Source organism: Capricornis sumatraensis, chromosome 1 (genome assembly GCF_032405125.1).
Source record: "Capricornis sumatraensis isolate serow.1 chromosome 1, serow.2, whole genome shotgun sequence".
In the NCBI taxonomy this organism is placed as follows: domain Eukaryota; kingdom Metazoa; phylum Chordata; class Mammalia; order Artiodactyla; family Bovidae; genus Capricornis; species Capricornis sumatraensis.
The window spans coordinates 189433095-189453744 of record NC_091069.1 but is presented as its reverse complement, the minus strand read 5'-3'; the positions used below and the strand labels follow the sequence as shown (position 1 = coordinate 189453744).

The 20650-nt window shown below is 42.8% G+C and overlaps 2 protein-coding genes across 2 annotated transcripts in view; one reads left to right on the top strand and one right to left on the bottom strand.

The window, feature by feature from the left end:
- ABCC5 (ATP binding cassette subfamily C member 5) overlaps positions 1-207 on the bottom strand; it is a 79970-nt gene extending 79763 nt beyond the window's left edge. The window contains exon 1 of the mRNA XM_068982262.1: positions 121-207. The gene's annotated coding sequence lies outside the window, so the exon portion shown is untranslated. The remainder of the gene's footprint in view (positions 1-120) is intronic.
- Positions 208-7927: 7720 nt separating this feature from the next.
- Positions 7928-18517, top strand: LOC138076521 (5-hydroxytryptamine receptor 3C-like). Its single transcript, XM_068968733.1, has 10 exons — positions 7928-8000; positions 14830-14996; positions 15372-15416; positions 15881-15990; positions 16244-16413; positions 16597-16682; positions 16920-16924; positions 17531-17781; positions 17955-18182; positions 18288-18517. Exons 1-10 carry the CDS (start codon positions 7928-7930, stop codon positions 18515-18517), a joined length of 1365 nt encoding a protein of 454 aa, XP_068824834.1.
- The last annotated feature ends 2133 nt before the right edge of the window (positions 18518-20650 follow it).

Here is a 20650-nt window from a genome sequence, read left to right as displayed (position 1 = left end):
CGCGGACTGCTCGCATCCTCGATCGCAGTCCCCTACCCTGGGCCGAAACACACTGGGTGGGGATGGCCCCCGCGACAATCCGAGGGAGAAAGAAGGAGTGCGGCAGTCACCGACACCTACCTGTGCCCCAGCTCCAGGACGGCCGCGCCGGCCACTCGACCACGCTCCGGAGCATTAGCCCCCGGAGCAAAACAAGCCTTTATAGCGGCATTGGCCGCCAGACTGCGCAGGCGTGCTGCACAAAGAATTTCCAAGACTGAAGGGAATTGTAGTCCCGCTTCCTGGAGCCCCAGGCTCCTTTCGCGGCTAAGAACTATATTTCCCAGAAGCCCTGTAGAAGCCCTGGAGGAGGTGCAGGCCGCTCCTCTCTTCCATTGCGCTCCAGGCTCTGGCACCATCCTCCCCAGAGTTTCTGCGATCCTGTCTGGAATCTTCTCCAAGGCTCTGTGTTCCAGTTGAGTGGTCGGGAGGGTTGACAGTAGCCTTCTGTGGGCTGGCTGCCCAGTGTTTGTAGGCAGGACGGTCACGGCGATGCTTGGCCGTTTATGCACCAGAAAACACTGTGAAGGTCATCGTAGCCTATAGGAGACCAGCCGGCCCCTAATCTTATCTGTATGGCCCTTAACGTTTTACCACTGCGTGCTCAGACTCTGCGTTGTCACCTTTCTCACTTTAATCCCACTGTCCATCACATGTTGTTGTGCTGCCCACGTTCTAGAAAATAAACGCCAGGATAAGTTTTTAGAGTGGCAAGAGCCTTAGAAAGGACATGCCAATTCATCCCTTTCTTTTTATAAATGAAACTGAGGTTTCCAAATAGACTGATCATTTCTCTTTGTGTTTCATTTGTACCTTCAAGATGCTGCTGCTGCTGCTACTGCTAAGTCGCTTCAGTCGTGTCCGACTCTGTGCGACCCCATAGACGGCAGCCCACCAGGCTCCGCCATCCCTGGGATTCTCCAGGCAAGAGTACTGGAGTGGGATGCCATTGCCTTCCCATCATAACATAAATAACTACTGTGTTTAGTGCCTACCTAGTCTGTATCTTGTGCTTTACATACTTGTTTTTTAAATCTCCATGTCAACCTGATGTATAGGTATTATGATTATCCATTTCAAAGATTTTTTTAATGGAAGGTAAAATGACTCCTCTACCTTTATACCTTTAGCTAGTATGAAACACCAATGTAGGAAATTCCCCAGCTGTCCAGCTGTTAGGATGCACCACTTTCATTGACAAGGTCACATGCAGCTTCAATCCCTGGTGGGGGAACTAAGAACTGAGATCCCAAGTGACTTGAACCACAGCAAAATACAAACAAACAAAATGCACACTAAATGTACAATAAAGCTGAAGTAATTAGTACAGTGTTTTGCCCAAGAATGTGGAGAAGGCAATGGCACCCCACTCCAGTACTCTTGCCTGGAAAATCCCATGGATGGAGGAGCCTGGTAGGCTGCAGTACATGGGGTTGCTAAGAGTCGGACATGACTGAGCGATTCACTTTCACTTTTCACTTTCATTCATTGGAGAAGGAAATGGCAACCCACTCCAGTGTTCTTGCCTGGAGAATCCCAGGGACGGAGGAGCCTTGTGGGCTGCCGTTCATAGGGTCGCACAGAGTTGGACACGACTGAAGCAACTTTGCAGCAGCAGCAGCCCAAGAATGGATTAATAAATCAATGCAATAAAGAGCCTAGAAACAGACTCATGCATACATGTAAACCTGATCTGTAACAAAGAAAACATTACAAATCAGTAGAGAAAGAAAGAAAAGACTATGGATAATGTTGGAACAACTGGTTATCCATATTTCTTAAAACTCAGGGGTTATAGCTTCATACCACATAGATCAAAGGCCCAACTGAAAGGGAAAACCTTCAAACATTTAGAAGAAAATGTGAAATATCTTTGTGAACTTCTTAAATAAGATACAAAAACTAATAAAATAAAGTTTGATTAATTTTTATCATATTTAAATTTCTTTCTATATAAGATGCCATAAAGCAAAAAGATAAACTACAAGTTATAACTGACAAAGTTTTTAATACAAATAATTCCTACAACTCAATAAGAAATGCTAAATAACTGAATAGAAAAATTGGCAAATGATGTGAATAGACAGTTCATGGAAAAGGAAACTCAAGCAGCCATTCAAATATCAAAAGAGACCCAGGGAGATAAGCTCAAGATGGTAGAGTAGAAGGACTTGAGTTCACCTGTCTTATGTAAACACCAAAATCACAAACAACTGCTGAATGACCATCAAAAAAAAAAAACACTGAAACCTACCAAAAAAGATACCCTACATCCAAAGGCAAAGAAGAAACCACAAAGAGATGGTAGGAGGGGCAAAATCACAATAAAATAAAATCCCATACCTGCTGGGTGGGCAACCCACAAACTGAAAAACAATTATACCACAGAAGCTTTGCCACAGGAGTGAAGTTCTGAGCCCCACCTTAGTCTTCCCAGCCAGAGGGTCTGACAACAGGAGAAGGAGCCCCCAGAGAATCTGGTTTTGAAGAACATCAGGGTTTGATTGCAGGAATTCCACAGGACTGGGGAATACAGAAACTTCGCCATTGAAGGGCACATACAAGGTCTCGAGCACACCAGGGCCCAGGGGAAAAGACACCCAATCTTACTAATAATCAGGGAAATGGAAATTGAATTAGCAACATGATACCATTTTATGCCCACCTGATAGGGAAACATAAAAATCTGACAATATTGTGTTTTCAGGATCTAGAGAGACACGATGCTTCACACATGCTGGTGGAGTATTGACTGATGGAACCACATTACAGTTGGCCAAATTAATAGGTTGGAAATGAACTGTACTGTTAGACCCCAAGTTCAGTTCAGTTCAGTCGCTCAGTTGTGTCCGACTCTTTGCGACCCCAGGACTGTAGCACGGCAGGTTTCCCTGTCCATCACCAACTCCCAGAGCTTGCTCTAACCCATGTCCGTCGAGTCGGTGATGCCATCCAATCATCTCATCCTCTATTGTCCCCTTCTCCTCCCGCCTTCAGTCTTTCCCAACATCAGGGGCTTTTCCAATGAGTCGGTTCTTCATCTCAGGTGGCCAAAGTATTGGAGTTTCAGTTTCAGCATCAGTCCTTCCAATGAATATTCAGGACTGATTTCCTTTCGGATGGACTGGTTGGATCTCCTGGCAGTTCAAGGGACTCTCAAGAGTCTTCTCCAACACCACAGTTCAAAAGCATCAATTCTTCGGTGCTCAGCTTTCTTGTGGTCCAACTCTCACATCCATACATGACTACTAAAAAGATCATAGCTTTGACTAGACGGACCTTTATGTAATGGTAAAGTAATGTCTGCTTTTTAATATGCTGTCTAGATTGGTCATAGCTTTTCTTCCAAGGAGCAAGTGTCTTTTAATTTCATGGCTGCAATCACCATCTGCAGTGACTTGGGATCCCCCTAAAATAAAGTCTCTCACTGTTTCCATTGTTTCCCCATCTATTTGCCATGAAGTGATGGGACCGAATGCCATGATCTTATTTTTTTGAATACTAAGTTTTAAGCCAGCTTTTTCACTGTCTTCTTTCACTTTCATCAAAAGGCTCTTTAGTTCCTCTTCACTTCTGCCATAATGGTGGTGTCATCTGCATATCTGAGGTTATTGATATTTCTCCCAGCAATCTTGATTCCAGCTTGTGCTGCATCCAGCCCAGCATTTTGTGTGATGTACTCTGCATATAAGTTAAATAAGCAGGGTGACAATGTAGAGCCTTGATGTACTCCTTCTCCAATTTGGAACCAGTCTGTTGTTCCATGTCTGGTTCTAGTTATTGCTTCTTGACCTGCATACAGATTTCTCAGGAGGGAGGTAAGGTGGTCTGGTATTCCCATCTCTTTAAGAGTTTTCCACAATTTGTTGTGATCCACTCAGTCAAAGGCTTTGGCATAGTCAATAAAGCAGAAGCAGCTGGGGTTTTTTTTGTTTTTTTTTGGAACTCTCTTGCTTTTTCTATGATCCAACCAATGTCAGAAATTCGATCTCTGGTTCCTCTGCCTTTTCTAAATCCAGCTTGAGCATCTGGAAGTTCACAGTTCATGTACTGCTGAAGCCTGGCTTGGAGAATTTTGAGCATTACTTTGCTAGCGTCTGAAATGAGAAGGGAATGGCAAACCACTTCAGTATTATTGCCTTGAGAACCCTGTGAACAGTATGAAAAAGATCCCAAGTAAACCCTACAATTCAGTGTCTTGTAGTCAAGTTTATTTCGCTCCTGCATAAAAGTCCCAGGTGAGTGAGTATACCAGATCAACAGTATAGTTGTAGTCTTGGCACTTATGTGGAGACCCAGGGTGAACTCTGTCAAGTTCAACATTTGGCTTCCAAAGTTGCTCTACTAATTGCCACCACCAGTCACCCAAGTGGAGGGAAGGAAAAATGGAGTGTGAAGGAGGTGTGACTTGGCCTTAAGGCATCAGCCAAGAAGCAACATCTCTCATTTCCACTCACATTCTATTGGTAACAATTTAGTCATACGGTTGCATCTAACTGAGAAGGAAGCAAGATAATGCAGTTCTCAATGAGACAGCTAGGAGCCATCTACAATTCTGTCACAATGGAAGAAGGAAAGAACAGATTTTGGTGAAAGCTAATGTTCTATCACATATGCCTATCCTGAACCTAGCTATTCTATTTCTACATATATGCTCTACAGTAGCCATTCTCAATCAGAGCTTCTGCAAATGAATCAAACCCTACACAAAATTATGAGTGACTATTTTCTCAATTCTCCCAAGGATAACACATAGCTGAACTCATTCTGGGCTTCCCTGGTGGCTCAGATGGTAAAGAATCCTCCTGCAATGCAGGAGACCTGGGTTTGATTCCTGGGTTGGGAAGATTCCCTGGAGGAGGACATGGCAACCCACTCCAGTATTCTTGCCCGGAGAATCTCCATGGATGGAGGCGGTTGGTGGGCTACAGTCCATGGTGTCACAAAGAGTTGGACACAACTGAGCAACTACGCACAGCATACTCATTCTAGATGCCTAGAACTTAATTCTTTATACACAGTGAATACCTTCAGGTGTTATGGCTTAATACTATCATCTGAGAAAAGCTGCCCTAAAGGGTCTCTCACACAAAGAGGTATGTTCCTTGTGCATTTTCTATAATAGAGAAAATAATCTAAATTTCATTAACAAGAGAACAAGATTATGATATTTGTACAATAGAGTATTATACAACAGTTAAAGAACAAGAGTTAAAATGTTATCAATATGTATAGACCTCAAAAAAAATGTTAAGCAAAAATAAGTTACAAAGGGTTTCCATGATGGCTCAGTGGTAAACAATCTGCCTGCCAATGCACAAGACATGGGTTCAATTACTGGTCTGGGAAGATCCCACATGCAGTGGAGCAACTAAGCCTGTGTACCACAACTATTGAGCCTGTGCTCTAGAGCTCGGGAGCAACAAGTACTGAGCCCGCCTGCCACGACTACTGAAGTTCACACACCCTAGAGCCCGCGCTCCACAACAGGAGAAGTTACCGCAACAAGAAGCCCTGGAGAGTAGCCCTTGCTCGCCGCAACTAGAGAAAAGCCAGAGCAGCAACAAACACCCAGCACAGCCAAAAATAAATAAATAAAATTAAGTTACAAAAAGACTCAAATTGTATGACCTCATTTGTATTCATCGCTATTGTGTTGTTCAGTTGGTAAGTTGTGTCCCACTTTTTGTGACCCCATGGGCTGCAGCACACCAGGCTCCTCTGTCCTCCATTATCTCCCTGAGTTTGCTCGAAATCATGTCCATTGAGTCAGTGATGCTATCTAAACATCCCATCCTTAATTAATTTCTATTAATTTTGTAAACATATAAAACTATATGTTGTTTATAGATGAAGATGTGTATTTAAAAATGTAAAGCCAGGCTTCAGCAGGAAAAAGAACAGATTCAAGGTCCAATTACTGTTGGGGGGCAGTGAGAACAGAGCGGGATACACAAGGGGCTTCATCTGTCCTGTAATATTTTATTTCTTCAAGAAATGACTTGGATGGACCTGGAGACTATCATACTAAGTGAAGTAAGTAAGAGAAAGACCAATACCATATGATATCACTGATGTGTGGAATCTTAAAAAATGATACAAATGAACTTATTTACAAAGCAGAATCAGCCTCTCAGATATAGAAAACAAATTTATGATTACCAAAGGAGAAAGGTTGGGGGAGGGATTAACTTCTAAACAATCAGGAGTTTGAGATTAACTAATACATATTAATATATATAAAACAGATAAGCAAAAAGGACCTATTGTATAGCACAGGCAACTATGAGTGCTGCTTGCTCAGTCGCTTCAGTTGTGTCTGACTCTTTGTGACTCTATGGACTGTAGCCCGCCAGGATCCTCAGTCCATGGATTCTCCAGATAAGAATACTAGAGTGGGTAACCATTCCCTTCTCCAGGGGATCCTCCCAATGCAGGGATCGAACCCAGGTCTCCTGCATTGCAGGCAGATTCTTTACCAACTGAGCCACCAGGGAAGCCCAGGCAACTATATTCAATATTTTATAATAACCTATAATAGAAAGGAATCTGAAAAAGAACACATATATATTTATCTATATTATATACATATAATATGGTTGAATCACTTTGCTGTACACCAGAAACTAACACAACATTGTAAATCAACTATACATCAATTTTTAAAAATGATTTATAAATGTTAAACTTTAACAAAGCTTCACAGTGGGTACACAGGTTGCTTCTAAAATCATTTGCTGTACTTTTTGGTAACCTGTAAGTATGTCATAATAAAAAAAAGTTTTAGTATCATAGGAATAAATAATTTCTCCTCTCTATAAGGATACATGCAGTTTATCAGAAAAATATTGAGGGTTTATGTACATATAGATATATAAAGTTATAGATATATAAACATGTATCTATTGAGAATTCTTTAAGCACCTCTGGCCATCCAGTGGGAGAAGAAAACTTCTTTCTCAACACACCTCAAGCCACCTCTCCAAGGCATACTAGTACTTCTGACCCTGCTTAAAACACTGTAGTAACCAAAAGTGCATATCTGATACCTTCATATAAAATAAAAAGCCTCAAAAAATCTCCCTGAAATACTTTAAATATGTTGGTTTGTTTATGTAGGTTTAAAAAATATATATGTAGATGAACACTATACAACCCTGGATCAAAGCTTCAATACATTAGGGTACCAACTGCTTTGGCTTGTCCAAGGATAGCTTGGGCCAAAGACTTAACTTATTTACATGGTATTAATTGCAAAGCATCCCCTTCTTGAAGTGTATTTGTGTTTTGAAGTGTTTTAGGGGATGATACTCTCCAACCTTCAAGCAAGGAGCTAGAGAATCTATGTTCCAATACAGAATTGTATGCATCTTTAAATATATTTATATTATGTAATGTACCTAGTCTACTCATTTATTCAATATTTGATGGAGATACAATGGAAGCAAAATAGACAAGCTTCCTGACCTCATTGCTTTAGAGTCAGATAAATATCAATCCAAATTTAAACTGTAACTGTGCTGTGTACTGGGAAAGACAGGTTCATGTTACTCTGAAGAAGTCTAGGGGCTATTAGTACAGCAGTAGGAGCTAGTAGTGAAGATGGTAGAAGGGGGCAAAGAAGAGAGCGCTCCAAGCAGAGGGAACTTTAACAAGGGCCAGGTGGTGGGAGAAGGAAGGGAAGGTCTCCAGAGGTAGACCATGCTAAGGTCTTTAGAGTAACAGCAGAAGCCAACCACGGCAAGGTTTTAAAAAGTGAATAGGTTAAGGGTTGAGAAATCAAATTTACATTTTGAAAATGTCTCTGAGGCCAGCAGACTGGAGGAAGAATTAGATAGCTTAGAATGGAAGATAAGTTTCTAACTAGGAGTGACTGTTGTCATCCAGGATGGTGGTTTGGACTAGAATTGTGGTGGAGAAGATGGAGAGAAGTGGACAGACTCATGAGAAAAATTTAAGAGGTAAAATTGACAAACCTTATTGATGGATTAGATACAGCAGGATGAGAAAGAGAGGTGTCGTGGGTAACACCTTGGTTTCTGGTTGCAGAACTTGATGGATGGTGGTGCCATTCAGTGACATAAGAAATGCTCTACTGCAGCAATCCCCCAACACCCTCCCCTAGCTAGCTTGTCAGGAGCTAATGTCAAGAGTGATCACCCCACATCTGCTGTGGCACTCGTGTTGAATTCTTCTGCCAATTATAAAACAAAATTTCTCATTTGCACATCAATTTTACAATTTTCATAGAATAAGATTTAAAAAAAAATTAGTTAGGACTTCCCTGGTGGTCCAGTGGCTAAGACTCTGAGCTCCCAATGCAGGGAGCCCAAGTTCAATCCTTGGTCAGGGAACTAGATCCTACATGTCACAACTAAAGATCCCACATGCCACAACAAAGATCAAGGATTCTGCATGCTGCGACTAACATAAGACCTGGTGCAGCCAAATATAAATATATTTAAAGATTAGTTAATAAACAGAATCTTTTATTTAACATCATGATCATGGAAACAATACAGTACAACAGAATAATGTGCCTTTAATGGTCTCAGGCAAATTAGGAAAGAAGAGACGGGGATTTAAAATGTAAACAATACTGAATGAAAGCCAAATGACATCATAACATGTTTTACAGACAAAGGTTTCACACAATTTTTAATAGAGAACTGTGTGGGAGAAGCTGAGTGTTCACACAGTATACAGCAGTATAGGCATGTTATGATAAATCATATCCCATATTCACTTTATGTAGGAAAGAATTACACACTCCCCACCTTTGCAATAATAACTTCCCAACTAGGGGGAGTAGTTAGAATGAAATGAATGATTACTTTTTAAAAAAAGTTTTAAGAACTACTATCGGAGAAGGCAATGGCATCCCACTCCAGCACTCTTGCCTGGAAAATCCCATGGATGGAGGAGCCTGGTAGGCTGCAGTCCATGGGGTCGCTAAGAGTCGGACACAACTGAGCGACCTCACTTTCACTTTTCACTTTCATGCATTGGAGAAGGAAATGGCAACCCACTCCAGTGTTCTTGCCTGGAGAATCCCAGGGACGGGGAAGCCTGGTAGGCTGCCATCTATGGGGTCGCACAGAGTCGGACACGACTGAAGTGACTTAGCAGCAGCATACTGAGATGAATTATCAAATTGGCTCAACAAAATAACAGACAGGTATTCTAAAAACTAGCTCTTCATTATTAAGAGGAAAAAAATGACAGCAATTATCTGATATTAATAAAACAATATTATCTACCTCATTAAACTAGTGATGTGTTGATTCTGTAGTCTTGTATGTAGTAATTTATAAATTTATTTTAATTTTATAGTGGTATAAGAACTATGAGCATAAGGACATTATACATGGTTTTATGAAGATACATATTAAGTAATATTATAATATAAATAATTGAAGTCAATATCAGGGGTTTAGGAGAATTATTTCCCTTAAAAGAGATCTGAACTTTATTCAAATTTGGGAAATCCTGGGCTATGCAATTAAACTAAACTTTAGCTTGGTATACAAGACCTTCTGTGATCTGGCCCCACATAATACCACACCTTCATTTCTTGTCGCTCTTCTACTCAAATCTGAGGTCCTCTCAACACTAAAGCTTCCATGTTTTTACTCTAGCTGTTGCCACCACCCAGAACATCCACATAAATCTACTCAATTAAAATAACCAACATCACAGTGTAGGATTTTACAGGCCTTAGAATTTTACTCCTCCCAGAATGACAAGTAAGGATTACTTACTCAAGCCAATAAATGGATTCAGTATATCTAACATCTCTAACAGTAATATACGCACGAGGGATTCTCCCACATCAAGAAGTATTGGACTGGAAACCCGTTAGGTCACAACTGAGAGGCAACAGGGTCCCACTAAGCCAGAGAAGCCAGAACCAACAGTCCAGCTACGATGGAGCCTTCTTACTAGGACAGGCCTAGACAGACTGGAAGAATGGTCACTCCCAGTCATTCCAAAAAGCTTCTCAGGTGTGATGTTTTATAAATATGGGCTTTTGATCAGACGAAGTGATAAATATCTATGGTCTACTTTGGTAATAACATTTCTGGCATGAATGTCAGGAAAATTTTAAGCTGATGCAGGCTGTGTTTATTTTTCATTCAAAATAATTCACTTATTGAATTCCATAAGGGGAAAATATGTACTCTTAAAGCATAAATTATACCCACTATTGACTGCAAGACAACAAATGAGAAAAACCAACACTGTCCTTCAGCTCCTAAAAAGTTTTCTTTCTGAGTATCTTTGAGAGGTAACAATACCAAAGCATGTTTTTAAATTCTCATCCTAAAATTAGATCTAGGTGGATGACACATGGCTTCTGGCTGGTAGGTCACTGATCTAAAGAAAAAGAGAGAAAAGAAAATTCCTCCTTGAGGCAGTCTAAGTTTATATTGCTCAGGGATTCAGAAACAGCTTGAAATCGATACTTCTTTTATCTCCTATTTGTTTGTGGGGTCTCATGGTTCTAATCAAACTTCAGGTTTAAAATACTTATCTAAAAAAAACCCACTTACCTCATTTATTTTTTAAATTTCTTGATTTTTACCTAAGCTGCAGCATTCTACATTCTATCTGCAGGAAATCTAAGACAAATTTTTTTCAAGTTTTCTTTCTTCTAGATTTACTCTATTTACCTAAAGCAGTGTTTTCCCAAAAATATTCATGGAGTACTAGTTCTGAAGTTAGTCTGAGAAAAAGAAATTTCCAAAAGTTAACTACATGTGGGAAATCATATACACAACATTTTCAAGTCACATTAACATTTTAGTTAAATACTCTGAGAAATCCTACAGTAATAATACCTGATTCTCCTTGTTTAATTCATCATTTCTCAGAGTTATTTGAACTTGAACAATGAAAAATGATTTTTCAGAAAAGCATTGAACATTCCATAGAACTAGAGTTCTGCAGAAAATGCTTTGAGAAATGATGGTCCAAACTCATCTTTTTAAAAAAGAAAAAATAAGTAAATAAACTTCCTAAAGGGGAAAGAAATCTCAAAAGATGAAGAGTGATGCTGAGAAGAATGGAGAGATTGTCCTTGTCAGCATTCAGCTGAGTGAAGCTGAGAGGAAACACTCTTGCTCATGGGAACTGGGGTTGATTCAGTCAACTCAGACATTTTAAGTCCAGAAGATTCCATGCAGGCTGAAGCAACCTGAATAATCTTAAGACATCGAGGATAACAATAACAACTACTCTTACTGCCACTTTCACTGTTTATTGCTGCTCCAATTCATTAGCTGGTTAGGATGGGACAGGCAGTGTATACATATTATCTCCAGGCACATAAAACTCCTGCAAGACAGGTTTTATCCTCTCAACCTTCGAGAGGAGGCAGAGAGAGGGTGACATGATTCTAATAGGATTTGGTCTTAGACCTTTCTTACTATCTCATACTAACTAGCCTGAAAAGCTTCTTCCCTGAAGCAACATCTCCCTTGGTTCCCTAGAGCTTTCCCTAACAGAAATCACTCTAGAATAACAGGTGAAACCACTGATGACTTTGGCCCATGTACGCATATGTCTGGCTTCTACCAGGAACCAAATATTTGCACATTCTTGCAAGGAGATCCAACCAGTCCATTCTGAAGGAGATCAACCCTTGGATTTCTTTGGAAGGAATGATGCTAAAGCTGAAACTCCAGTACTTTGGCCACCTCATGTGAAGAGTTGACTCATTGGAAAAGACTCTGATGCTGGGAGGGATTGGGGGCAGGAGGAGAAGGGGATGACAGAGGATGAGATGGCTGGATGGCATCACTGACTCGATGGACGCGAGTCTGAGTGAACTCCGGGAGTTGGTGCTGGACAGGAAGGCCTGGTGTGCTGCGATTCATGGGGTTGCAAAGAGTCGGACACGATTGAGCGACTGAACTGAACTGAATCTGACAAAACCGTGATCACCTAGGCATGGCATGGTATTTTGAAGTTACTTCCTAAGGCTCTTTAAGAATCAAACAAGAAAATTAATCTTAACACTCAAAGGCAAATTGAACACCTACTGAGGCCAAGGAGGTAACATAAGTGAGGGGAGCTGGTCAGGAGTAAGACAGTAGTTGGTGACAGACACTGTGATGATCTAGAGAGAATATTCTTCATCCAAAGAGTTAATCACTTTGCAGCTCTGGCAGAAAGCACTGTGTATAGTAAAAATGTGAGCCCAGTATTGCTTGATCTTATTTTTCAAATGAGGCCAGAAACACAGTTTTTACATGAAATCTCCCAATTTTTAAAATGTTGACAACTAATAAATTTCCTAAAAACACCAGCGGGTCCAAAAGCAACATGAATTTGTATGCAGATTGGTCATGACCTTACAAGTCAACTTCCGCTGAAAACCCTGCCATCTCCCCTCCACCCACTCCTCCTCCAGTCCAAACTGCTTCTGACACACTCAAAAAGTCAAAAGTTAAGACTTGCCAGTACAGAAGTCATATATAAAACCTCTGAGTCTGATGTTGATTATATAAAAGAAGATGCCCCCCGCCATTTTGAGGGGAAAGATGACAGCAGGGTTAAAACAAGTGTGTGTGCTACTTGAAGGAAACAGCAGGCATTCTGTGTCTTTCCCATGGTGCCCTATATGCCAGAGTGATTCTAAAGTATGAGGAGGCCATTAGCACTGCTCCACTGACAAAATATTTTTTCTTCCTCCTCTCCAGACTGGTTTGTCAGATGACTTTTGGAGACCAGGTTCAGGTCTAGTTAGGGCACTGGGTAGGGGAGTCCTCTATGAGATTCTGTTGTCACTGGGGGGGTGTTAGAGCGATGGCTATTGACACCTGACACCGGAATTATTCAAAGCTAGGGCGTGAGGTGTGGCCTATGATCTTTTAAGATTAACATCATCACTAAGTTCCCAGAGAAGAGCCAAGGAGAGGAAGACAGAACGAGGCTGGGAAGGATTCCTCCTCTGCTTCATCCTCTACCTGCCGCTTCAAGGTAAGATGGGACAAGAACAAGAGCACAGCATCCATATAAAGTCTGGGAACGGAGAAACCAGGCTAATTCTTTTTATTTCTAGTTCACAAATGGGTGTTCATTTTGGAAAAATGGAAATTCATGACACTGACAGTTTGGTATAGCACTCTCTAGGGTCCTAAGTGTTAGCTGGCTTTTCCCTTAAGTTACTTCTCCACTCCCCATGCTTCCATGGGCCTCTTTCCTTTCTCCACGTCATTCTCTTTCCAGGCATATAATCTACCCCACGGTTTCTGGGTATCAACTGCTGTTGAGAGAAGAAAACTGTTCCTTATTTCTCTTTGTCGTTGTTGTTTAGTCCCTCAGTTGTGTCCAACTCTTTTGGAACCCTACGGACTGTAGCCCACCAGGCTCCTCCGTCTGTGGGATTCTCTAGGCAAGAATACTGGAGTGGGTTGCCATTCCCTTCTCCAGGGGATCTTCCCGACCCAGGGATCGGACCTGAGTGCCCAGATCTCCTGCATTGGCAGGTAGATTCTTTATTGCTGAGCCACTGGGGAAGCCTTATTTCTCTTAAGCAAATGAAAAGGAAAGATACCAAGGGAATTGAGGTAGATGAAAAGTTCTGTTGTGACTTTTCAGCACAACTTTTCAGTATAATTTCCCAGTCTAGAGTAATTTCTTGTTCATTATTGAGATTAAGCAATGAGGTATAGCACAAAATTAGAGATAGAAAAAAACAGACTCGACCAGGAGATGCTACTACATACATTCTTTGTTTCTGCCCCACAAAGTATGATTAAAAAAAGATTGGGTATAAGAGGTGTATCAAGGAACTGTTTATAAGATAGTCTCAGTGGTGATGAGTTCTGAGTTTTAGAAGAGAACAATCACACCACAAAGCAAAGACATATAATCATTAAATTGAAAACTGAGTTCCTTCCTTAAGGTCCCACGGATGGATTTCTCACTGCTGCTGCTGCTGCTAAGTCACTTCAGTCGTGTCCATCTCTGTGCGACTCCATAGACAGAAGCCCATCAGGCTCCCCTGTCCCTGGGATTCTCCAGGCAAGAACACTGGAGTGGGTTGCAATTTCCTTCTCCAATGCATGAAAGTGAAAAGTGAAAGGGAAAGCACTCAGTTGTGTCCAACTCTTAGTGACCCCACGGACTGCAGCCTACCAGGCTCCTCCATCCATGGGATTTTCCAGGCAAGAGTACTGGAGTGGGTTGCGATTTCCTTCTCCAATGCATGAAAGTGAAAAGTGCAAGGGAAAGCACTCAGTTGTGTCCGACTCTTAGTGACCCCACAGACTGCAGCCTACCAGGCTCCTCCATTCATGGGATTTTCCAGGCAAGAGTACTGGAGTGGGGTGCCATTGCCTTCTCCGGATTTCTCACTACCCACCTGATTATTTCTCTCATTATTAATTCATGACCATCTATGCCCTGTTCATATAGTGAAGAGGAGAAATGTGATTGCAAAATTTGTCAGTGACATTCACCCAAATGGCTCAAGGACAGAGGTCTGTGGTGAGATTGTTAAGAACATAGCAGGACACTAAAAAGTGGTGCTCAGGGCTGTTTGCATACACATGTAGACAAGATTTGCATGGAGAGAGAGAGAATGGAATTGAGAATGGGGCTCTGACTCAGCTCACCTCATCAACTTCCACCATTTGCCTACTACTCCAGCCTAGCCCACACTGCCTAGTCCAAGCAGTAGGAGTCTACCTGTTTCTTCCATAACCCCTGCTGTCTCTCTGTGCAGAAACATTCCCCACACCCCAGCCCTGGCACTCTTCTCATAGTTCCTTCTCCCTACAGGGAGAAGAGATACATTCACCATCAATTGCTCAGGCTTTGACCAGCATGGGGTGGATCCTGCTGCCTTCCAAGCAGCATTTGCCAGAAGGGCCTTCCGTCCAGCCACCAATGTCAGCATCCCCATTCGTGTTAACATCTCCTTCACTCTGTCTGCCATCATGGAAGTAGTAAGTCCTGACCCAACTCTGTAATGATCTAGTGATGAGCAGTGGGTGCACTGACTGGATTTTGTAAGTTAAGAGCTCAGTCTACGGGATAGGGAGGCATAACAGGGAATGCTACAATGATACAATGCAGATAAAAGCTCTCCCTTTGGGGGGATACACCACAAGAAACATAATCCCAATGGACTACTCTCATACTGGTGTTTTCACTTGCATTTCTCATGGACCCTGGATTATATGACCTACATTTTTTAGTGGTTTATGATTAAAACTCATAATTGCCATACAGAACAGCCTTGGAAATGATTAAGAGGTGGGTGGTGTCATTGGATTTCACTTCATTAAGTTAATGATTTCAGATGAAAACTGTTTTTCCAGGATGCACAGCTTCAGTTGAGGACATCATTTTTGTGGCTAAATATGGTATGATGGACTCAGTTTCCCCTTTGCTATAGTACCTCCCTTTTTCCACTGCAAGGTCCAACTTTGAGGATTAAAATGGATAAAGCTGAGAATATCCACAGATTCAACAAGTTCAAACAGCCGGACCAATAATGAAAATATAAAATTTTCTGATTTATTTTGCCAGTTTAAGGAGGGCAGAGACAGGGCTCAGGAAGCAAGTGGCATAAACCAAGATCATGGAAGCCAATACTTCAGTGGCTCCATCCCAGGGAATCCAAAGCCAAGCTCCAGGTCTCCCCAGAGAGCATTGAGGAAGAAGTGAAAGCAGAACAAGTTTGTCAGTGACAGTGTGACAGTTGTAACCAGAGGTGCAGTGGGAGAGCAAAGAAATGAGTAAAGAAAGGAATGTGGAGTGGAAGAGACAGAGGAAGACTAAAGCCAGTTCCCATCTCCTGTTTATCCCATTCCATGGTGTTCTCTAGATCTGGTACAATCCATTCATCACCTGGAACCCAGAGGAATGCGGGGGCATCAGGAAGCTGGGCATGGCAACTAAGAACCTGTGGCTTCCAGATATCTTCACTGAGGAGCTGTGAGTGTCAGGGCTGAAAAAAGCAAGAAGGAGACCATATTTCCAGGGAAGAGCATGATGTAACCAATGGGGGCCAAGCACAGACTCAACCAGAAAGGAGCAGCATCTGAAACCCTCAGAACACGCAGATAGGTAGAAGGGGGAGGTCAGATGAGTGGGGCTGGAGCACAGAAATGGGCAGCCTGGGAGAGGATGAGGGCTAGGTCTGATGGGGAGCCCACAGTTTTTACCTCTCTGTCCTTTTCACACTCAGCATGGATACAGATCAGACTCCGCCAGTTCTCATGGCTTACGTCAACAGTAATGGTCACATTAAATACAGTAAGCCAATGCGGGTAACCAGCATCTGCAACCTGGACATCTTCTATTTCCCCTTTGATGAACAGAATTGCACCCTCACCTTCAGGTCTTTCATCTACACAAGTAAGTGAGAATCACATGCTGAAAGAGAAAGAAAGGGTTTGAAAAGAAGAGGACAGAAAGCTTGGAAGAGTGAGTGAATCTCACTGAAAGGGGTGTGGAAGCTAAGTGGTAAGGAATCCAACAGTCTGGGCAAAGGGGTTGGGAGGCTTGGGGAAGGCTGAATTGCCTGGGTCTCCTTTGCAGTGGAAAAGATGGTCCTGGACATGGAGCAGGATGCGCAGGAGATTTTGGAAACAACAAAGAACATCGTTTGGAGCAAGGGGGAGTGGGTACTTCAGAGTATCCATCAAATGACGAAGATGACTGCGGGCACCAATGGCTAGGACCAAATCGTCTTCTATATGAGTTAGGGGGCCCTGGGTGGGATCTTCTTCTACATGCATAGCTCATGTCCTCCACTAGAATGTAAGCTCTCCCACAAGAAAACATGCTCCATGGAGGCAGAGGTTTCTATCACTCTTTTCACTGAAAAATCTTCTGTACCTAAAACAGTACCTGGCACTCAGGAAATGTTGACTGAATGGATCCTCCCTGAGAAAGAAACAAAGCTCCCACTGCAGTGATTTACAATGAGCATGAACCTCCACTCCATGTCCCTCAGTCCCTCACCGGCTGCCAAGGCTATTTGAACTTTTGGGAGGACAGGAATCTTTATATTTATTTTTAAAAAGAAGGGGTGGAAAAGTTATGAAACACTGTCTTAGGGATATTATGATTCCAAATCCTGGTGATCCCAAAATGGCTGCTCTGTCTTGCTTTCTCTCCCACTGGTTTTAAACATCTACCAGCAAAGGCACTAGAGATTACACCTTGATGAGGAAAGCAAGCAGAAATACAATGCACACAATACCTAAGAATTTGGTCCCTCAATTCTGCTGAGAGCACATTGGCAGGAATAAAAAAATTAGGTGGAGAAAATTGACACATGGGCCAAGAAGGAATGAAATATATTTCAACGGTAAGCAGCATGGTAGAATTAACCATGGAAAGACAATGTGGTGATTAAGATGACTTTGCTGGAGAGGGAGAACAGAGAAAGGGACTTGAGGTAACATTTCCTTAATAGAAAGTTTGATCTGGGACAAATCTAAATTCTTGCTCTTACCTGGATTGGCAGCCTCCCAGCCTTCTCCTCAATTGCCTCCCTCTCTCCTCCCTACCAGGTGGCCATCAGGCGCAGGCCCACCCTCTATGTCATAAACCTCCTGGTGCACAGCAGCTTTCTGTTCACCATCGAAGCCCTCAGCTTCTACCTGCCAGTAGAAAGTAAGAACCATGCCTCATTCAAGATGACACTCTTGCTGGGCTACAACATCTTCCTGCTCATGATGAATGACTTACTCCCCTCCAGTAGCACCTCCCTCATCAGTATGGCCCCTGTTGCCTTTAGGAGAAGAAAAGTAGGGTGGGGCACGGCACAGACCGATGAATCAGGTCAGAGTGAAAAGAGATCCTGGAAAAGGGCCTCTTTTCTGGGGAAAGAGAAAATAAAAAGTCCTGGCTGGTGCCTCTGACCCTCAGGCAGGCTCAATTCCCTCCAGGTGTCTATTTTGCCCTGTGTCTGTCCCTGATGGTGCTCAGCCTGCTGGAGACCATCTTCATCTCCTACCTGCTGCACCTGGCCACCACCCAGCCCCCACCCATGCCTCGCTGGCTCCACTCCCTGCTTCTACACTGCACCAGCCCAAGGACATGCTGCCCTGCTGTGCCCCAGAAGGGAAACACAGGCCTTGCCCACCTGCCTCGTGAGGGATGTCAGCACTGCCCAGGCTTCCTCTTCCATCACCTCCACTTCTCTGCTCCCACCTCCTTCCCTCCCCACATAACTCCCCAGCTGACCTTGGTGGCCCAAAGCTGAGTCTGTCTCACCGTAGGTGTGAAGGAGCCCATGGAGTTGGTGGGGAAGGTGCCACATCCCAGAGAGACAGAGCTAAATGGGTGCCCTGGCTCAGTGAGGAACCAGCAGGAAGACGAGGCTCAGAAGCTGCACTTGGTCCGTCTGTGGGTGCGATTAAGCCACATGATGGACACCCTGCTCTTCTGTCTCTACCTGCTCTTCATGGCCACTTCTGTTGTCACAGTCATCATCCTCTGGAACACCTAGGCAGATACCTACCTGCGAGTTCCAGGCCAGAGCTTCTCTTGCCCCCTGAAACCAGCCAGGCTCTCATCCCTGCCCAAATCCCACCTTACAGCTCTGGCAACAACCTTGTTTTCATCCCAGTTCCTCTACAGTTTCAGACCAGATCTGGATGGTTTCCTAAGCCCTTCCAAGTCAAGTCCTTGCTCTGGCATGCCATCAGCTACCCTCAGCCCTCTGGTGAGTCCTGCCTTTCTGGCTCCTTAGGATTCAGGTTCTTAGAATACTTCCTTGATGGAATTTCCTCCAATAAACCCCATTTGAAGAAAGCATTGGCTCTTCTCTGCATTATATTGTAGTTTGAAAACTTTGAAGTTGAGAGACTTCTTGTAGAAACTTCTCACTACCAAAGTAAGAAGGATATTCTTGTTTCTTTTTTTTTCAACTCTACTAGATAACATGTGAAAGCAGGGAAATGGTAGAGAAGGGGCCAAAATCTATTACAAGGAATTATAAAATGGACTAACCTCCTAAATCCAGTTATCCTGGATTTAAGCTTCTGCAATTAATGATGTGCCAGAACCAGGCAGCCCTTGTTTATAGAGTGAAGCCTTTTGTCACAGCCTGACCTGTGACTCATTCATCATTAAGGGCTAAGAGTGTTAACATAATCCCAAATTCTGCTAACTGCAATCAGAGTTGATCTGTCCTTAATCATGCTAAGAAAAGAACACTGGGCTAAGGAGAGCACATTTGAAAATGGCATCTGCTTTACTTGGGAGTAACACAAATGACCCCACATGAACTGGAAAATTTCCCTTCCAAACACTTGCCTTTTCATTTTGAAAGTCTTAGTGTTTTGGCCCATTATTTCCAATAGCTTTTTTTTGGAAACATTATTATTTGCCTGTGATAGGTCTTTTAGTTGCAGCATACAAACTCTAAGTTGTGATATGTAGGATCTAGTTCCCTGATCAGGGAGTGCAGTCTCAACCACTGGATCACCTGGGAAGCCCCCTCCAATAGCTTCTTAGGGGAAGTGGAGACCCGACTGTATCGCTCTACACCAGAGCTGTGGTATGATTTGTGGGACAGCAGGTTCAGAAAAGCACAGATTTGGGAGCAACTTAATTACAACTTGAACACAATCTTTCATTTTTAGCAAGCATTTCTTTTCCTTAGTTTATTCTACTACTTTCTATCTGAACACTAAATTTCCCAGATCATCAGTTCAGTTCAGTTTCAGTACAGTTCAGTCGCTCAGTCGTGTCCACCTCTTTGTGACCCCATGAATCGCAGCACACCAGGCCTTCCTGTCCATCACCAACTCCCAGAGTTCACACAAACTCACATCCATCGAGTCGGTGATGCCATCCAGCCATCTCATCCTCTGTCATCCCCTTCTCCTCCTGCCCCCAACCTCTCCCAGCATCAGAGTCTTTTCCAATGAGTCAACTCTTCGCATGAGGTGGCCGAAGTATTGGAGTTTCAGCTTTAGCATCACTCCTTCCAATGAACACCCAGGACTGATTTCCTTTAGAATGGACTGGTTGGATCTCCTTGCAGTCCAAGGGACTCTCAAGAGTCTTCTCCAGCACCACAGTTCAAAAGCATCAGTTCTTCGGCACTCAGCCTTCCTCACAGTCCAACTCTCACATTCATACGTAACCACTGGAAAAACCATAGCCTTAACTAGATGGACCTTAGTCGGCAAAGTAATGTCTCTGGCTTTTCAATATGCTATCTAGGTTGGTTATAGCTTTCCTTCCAAGGAGTAAGCATCTTTTAATTTCATGGCTGCAGTCACCATCTGCAGTGATTTGGAGCCCAAAAAATGAAAGTCTGATACCATTTCCACTGTTTCCCCATCTATTTCCCATGAAGTGATGGGACCAGATGCCATGATCTTCGTTTTCTGAATGTTGAGCTTTAAGCCAACTTTTTCACTCCCCTCTCTCACTTTCATCAAGAGGCTTTTTAGTTCCTCTTCACTTTCTGCCATAAGGGTGGTGTCATCTGCATATCAGAGGTTATTGATATTTCTCCTGGTAATCTTGATTCCAGCTTGTGATTCATCCAGCCCAGCGTTTCTCATGATGTACTCTGCATATAAGTTAAATAAGCAGGGTGACAATATACAGCCTTGACGTACTCCTT

Coding starts and splice junctions, on each gene's coding strand:
- LOC138076521 (XM_068968733.1), top strand. CDS start 7,928: ATGGTGGTTTGGACTAGAATTGTGGTGGAGAAGATGGAGAGAAGTGGA. Junction 15,417..15,880: donor CATTTTTGTGGCTAAATATG/GTATGATGGACT, acceptor GGTGTTCTCTAG/ATCTGGTACAATCCATTCAT. Junction 17,782..17,954: donor CAGTAGCACCTCCCTCATCA/GTATGGCCCCTG, acceptor AATTCCCTCCAG/GTGTCTATTTTGCCCTGTGT.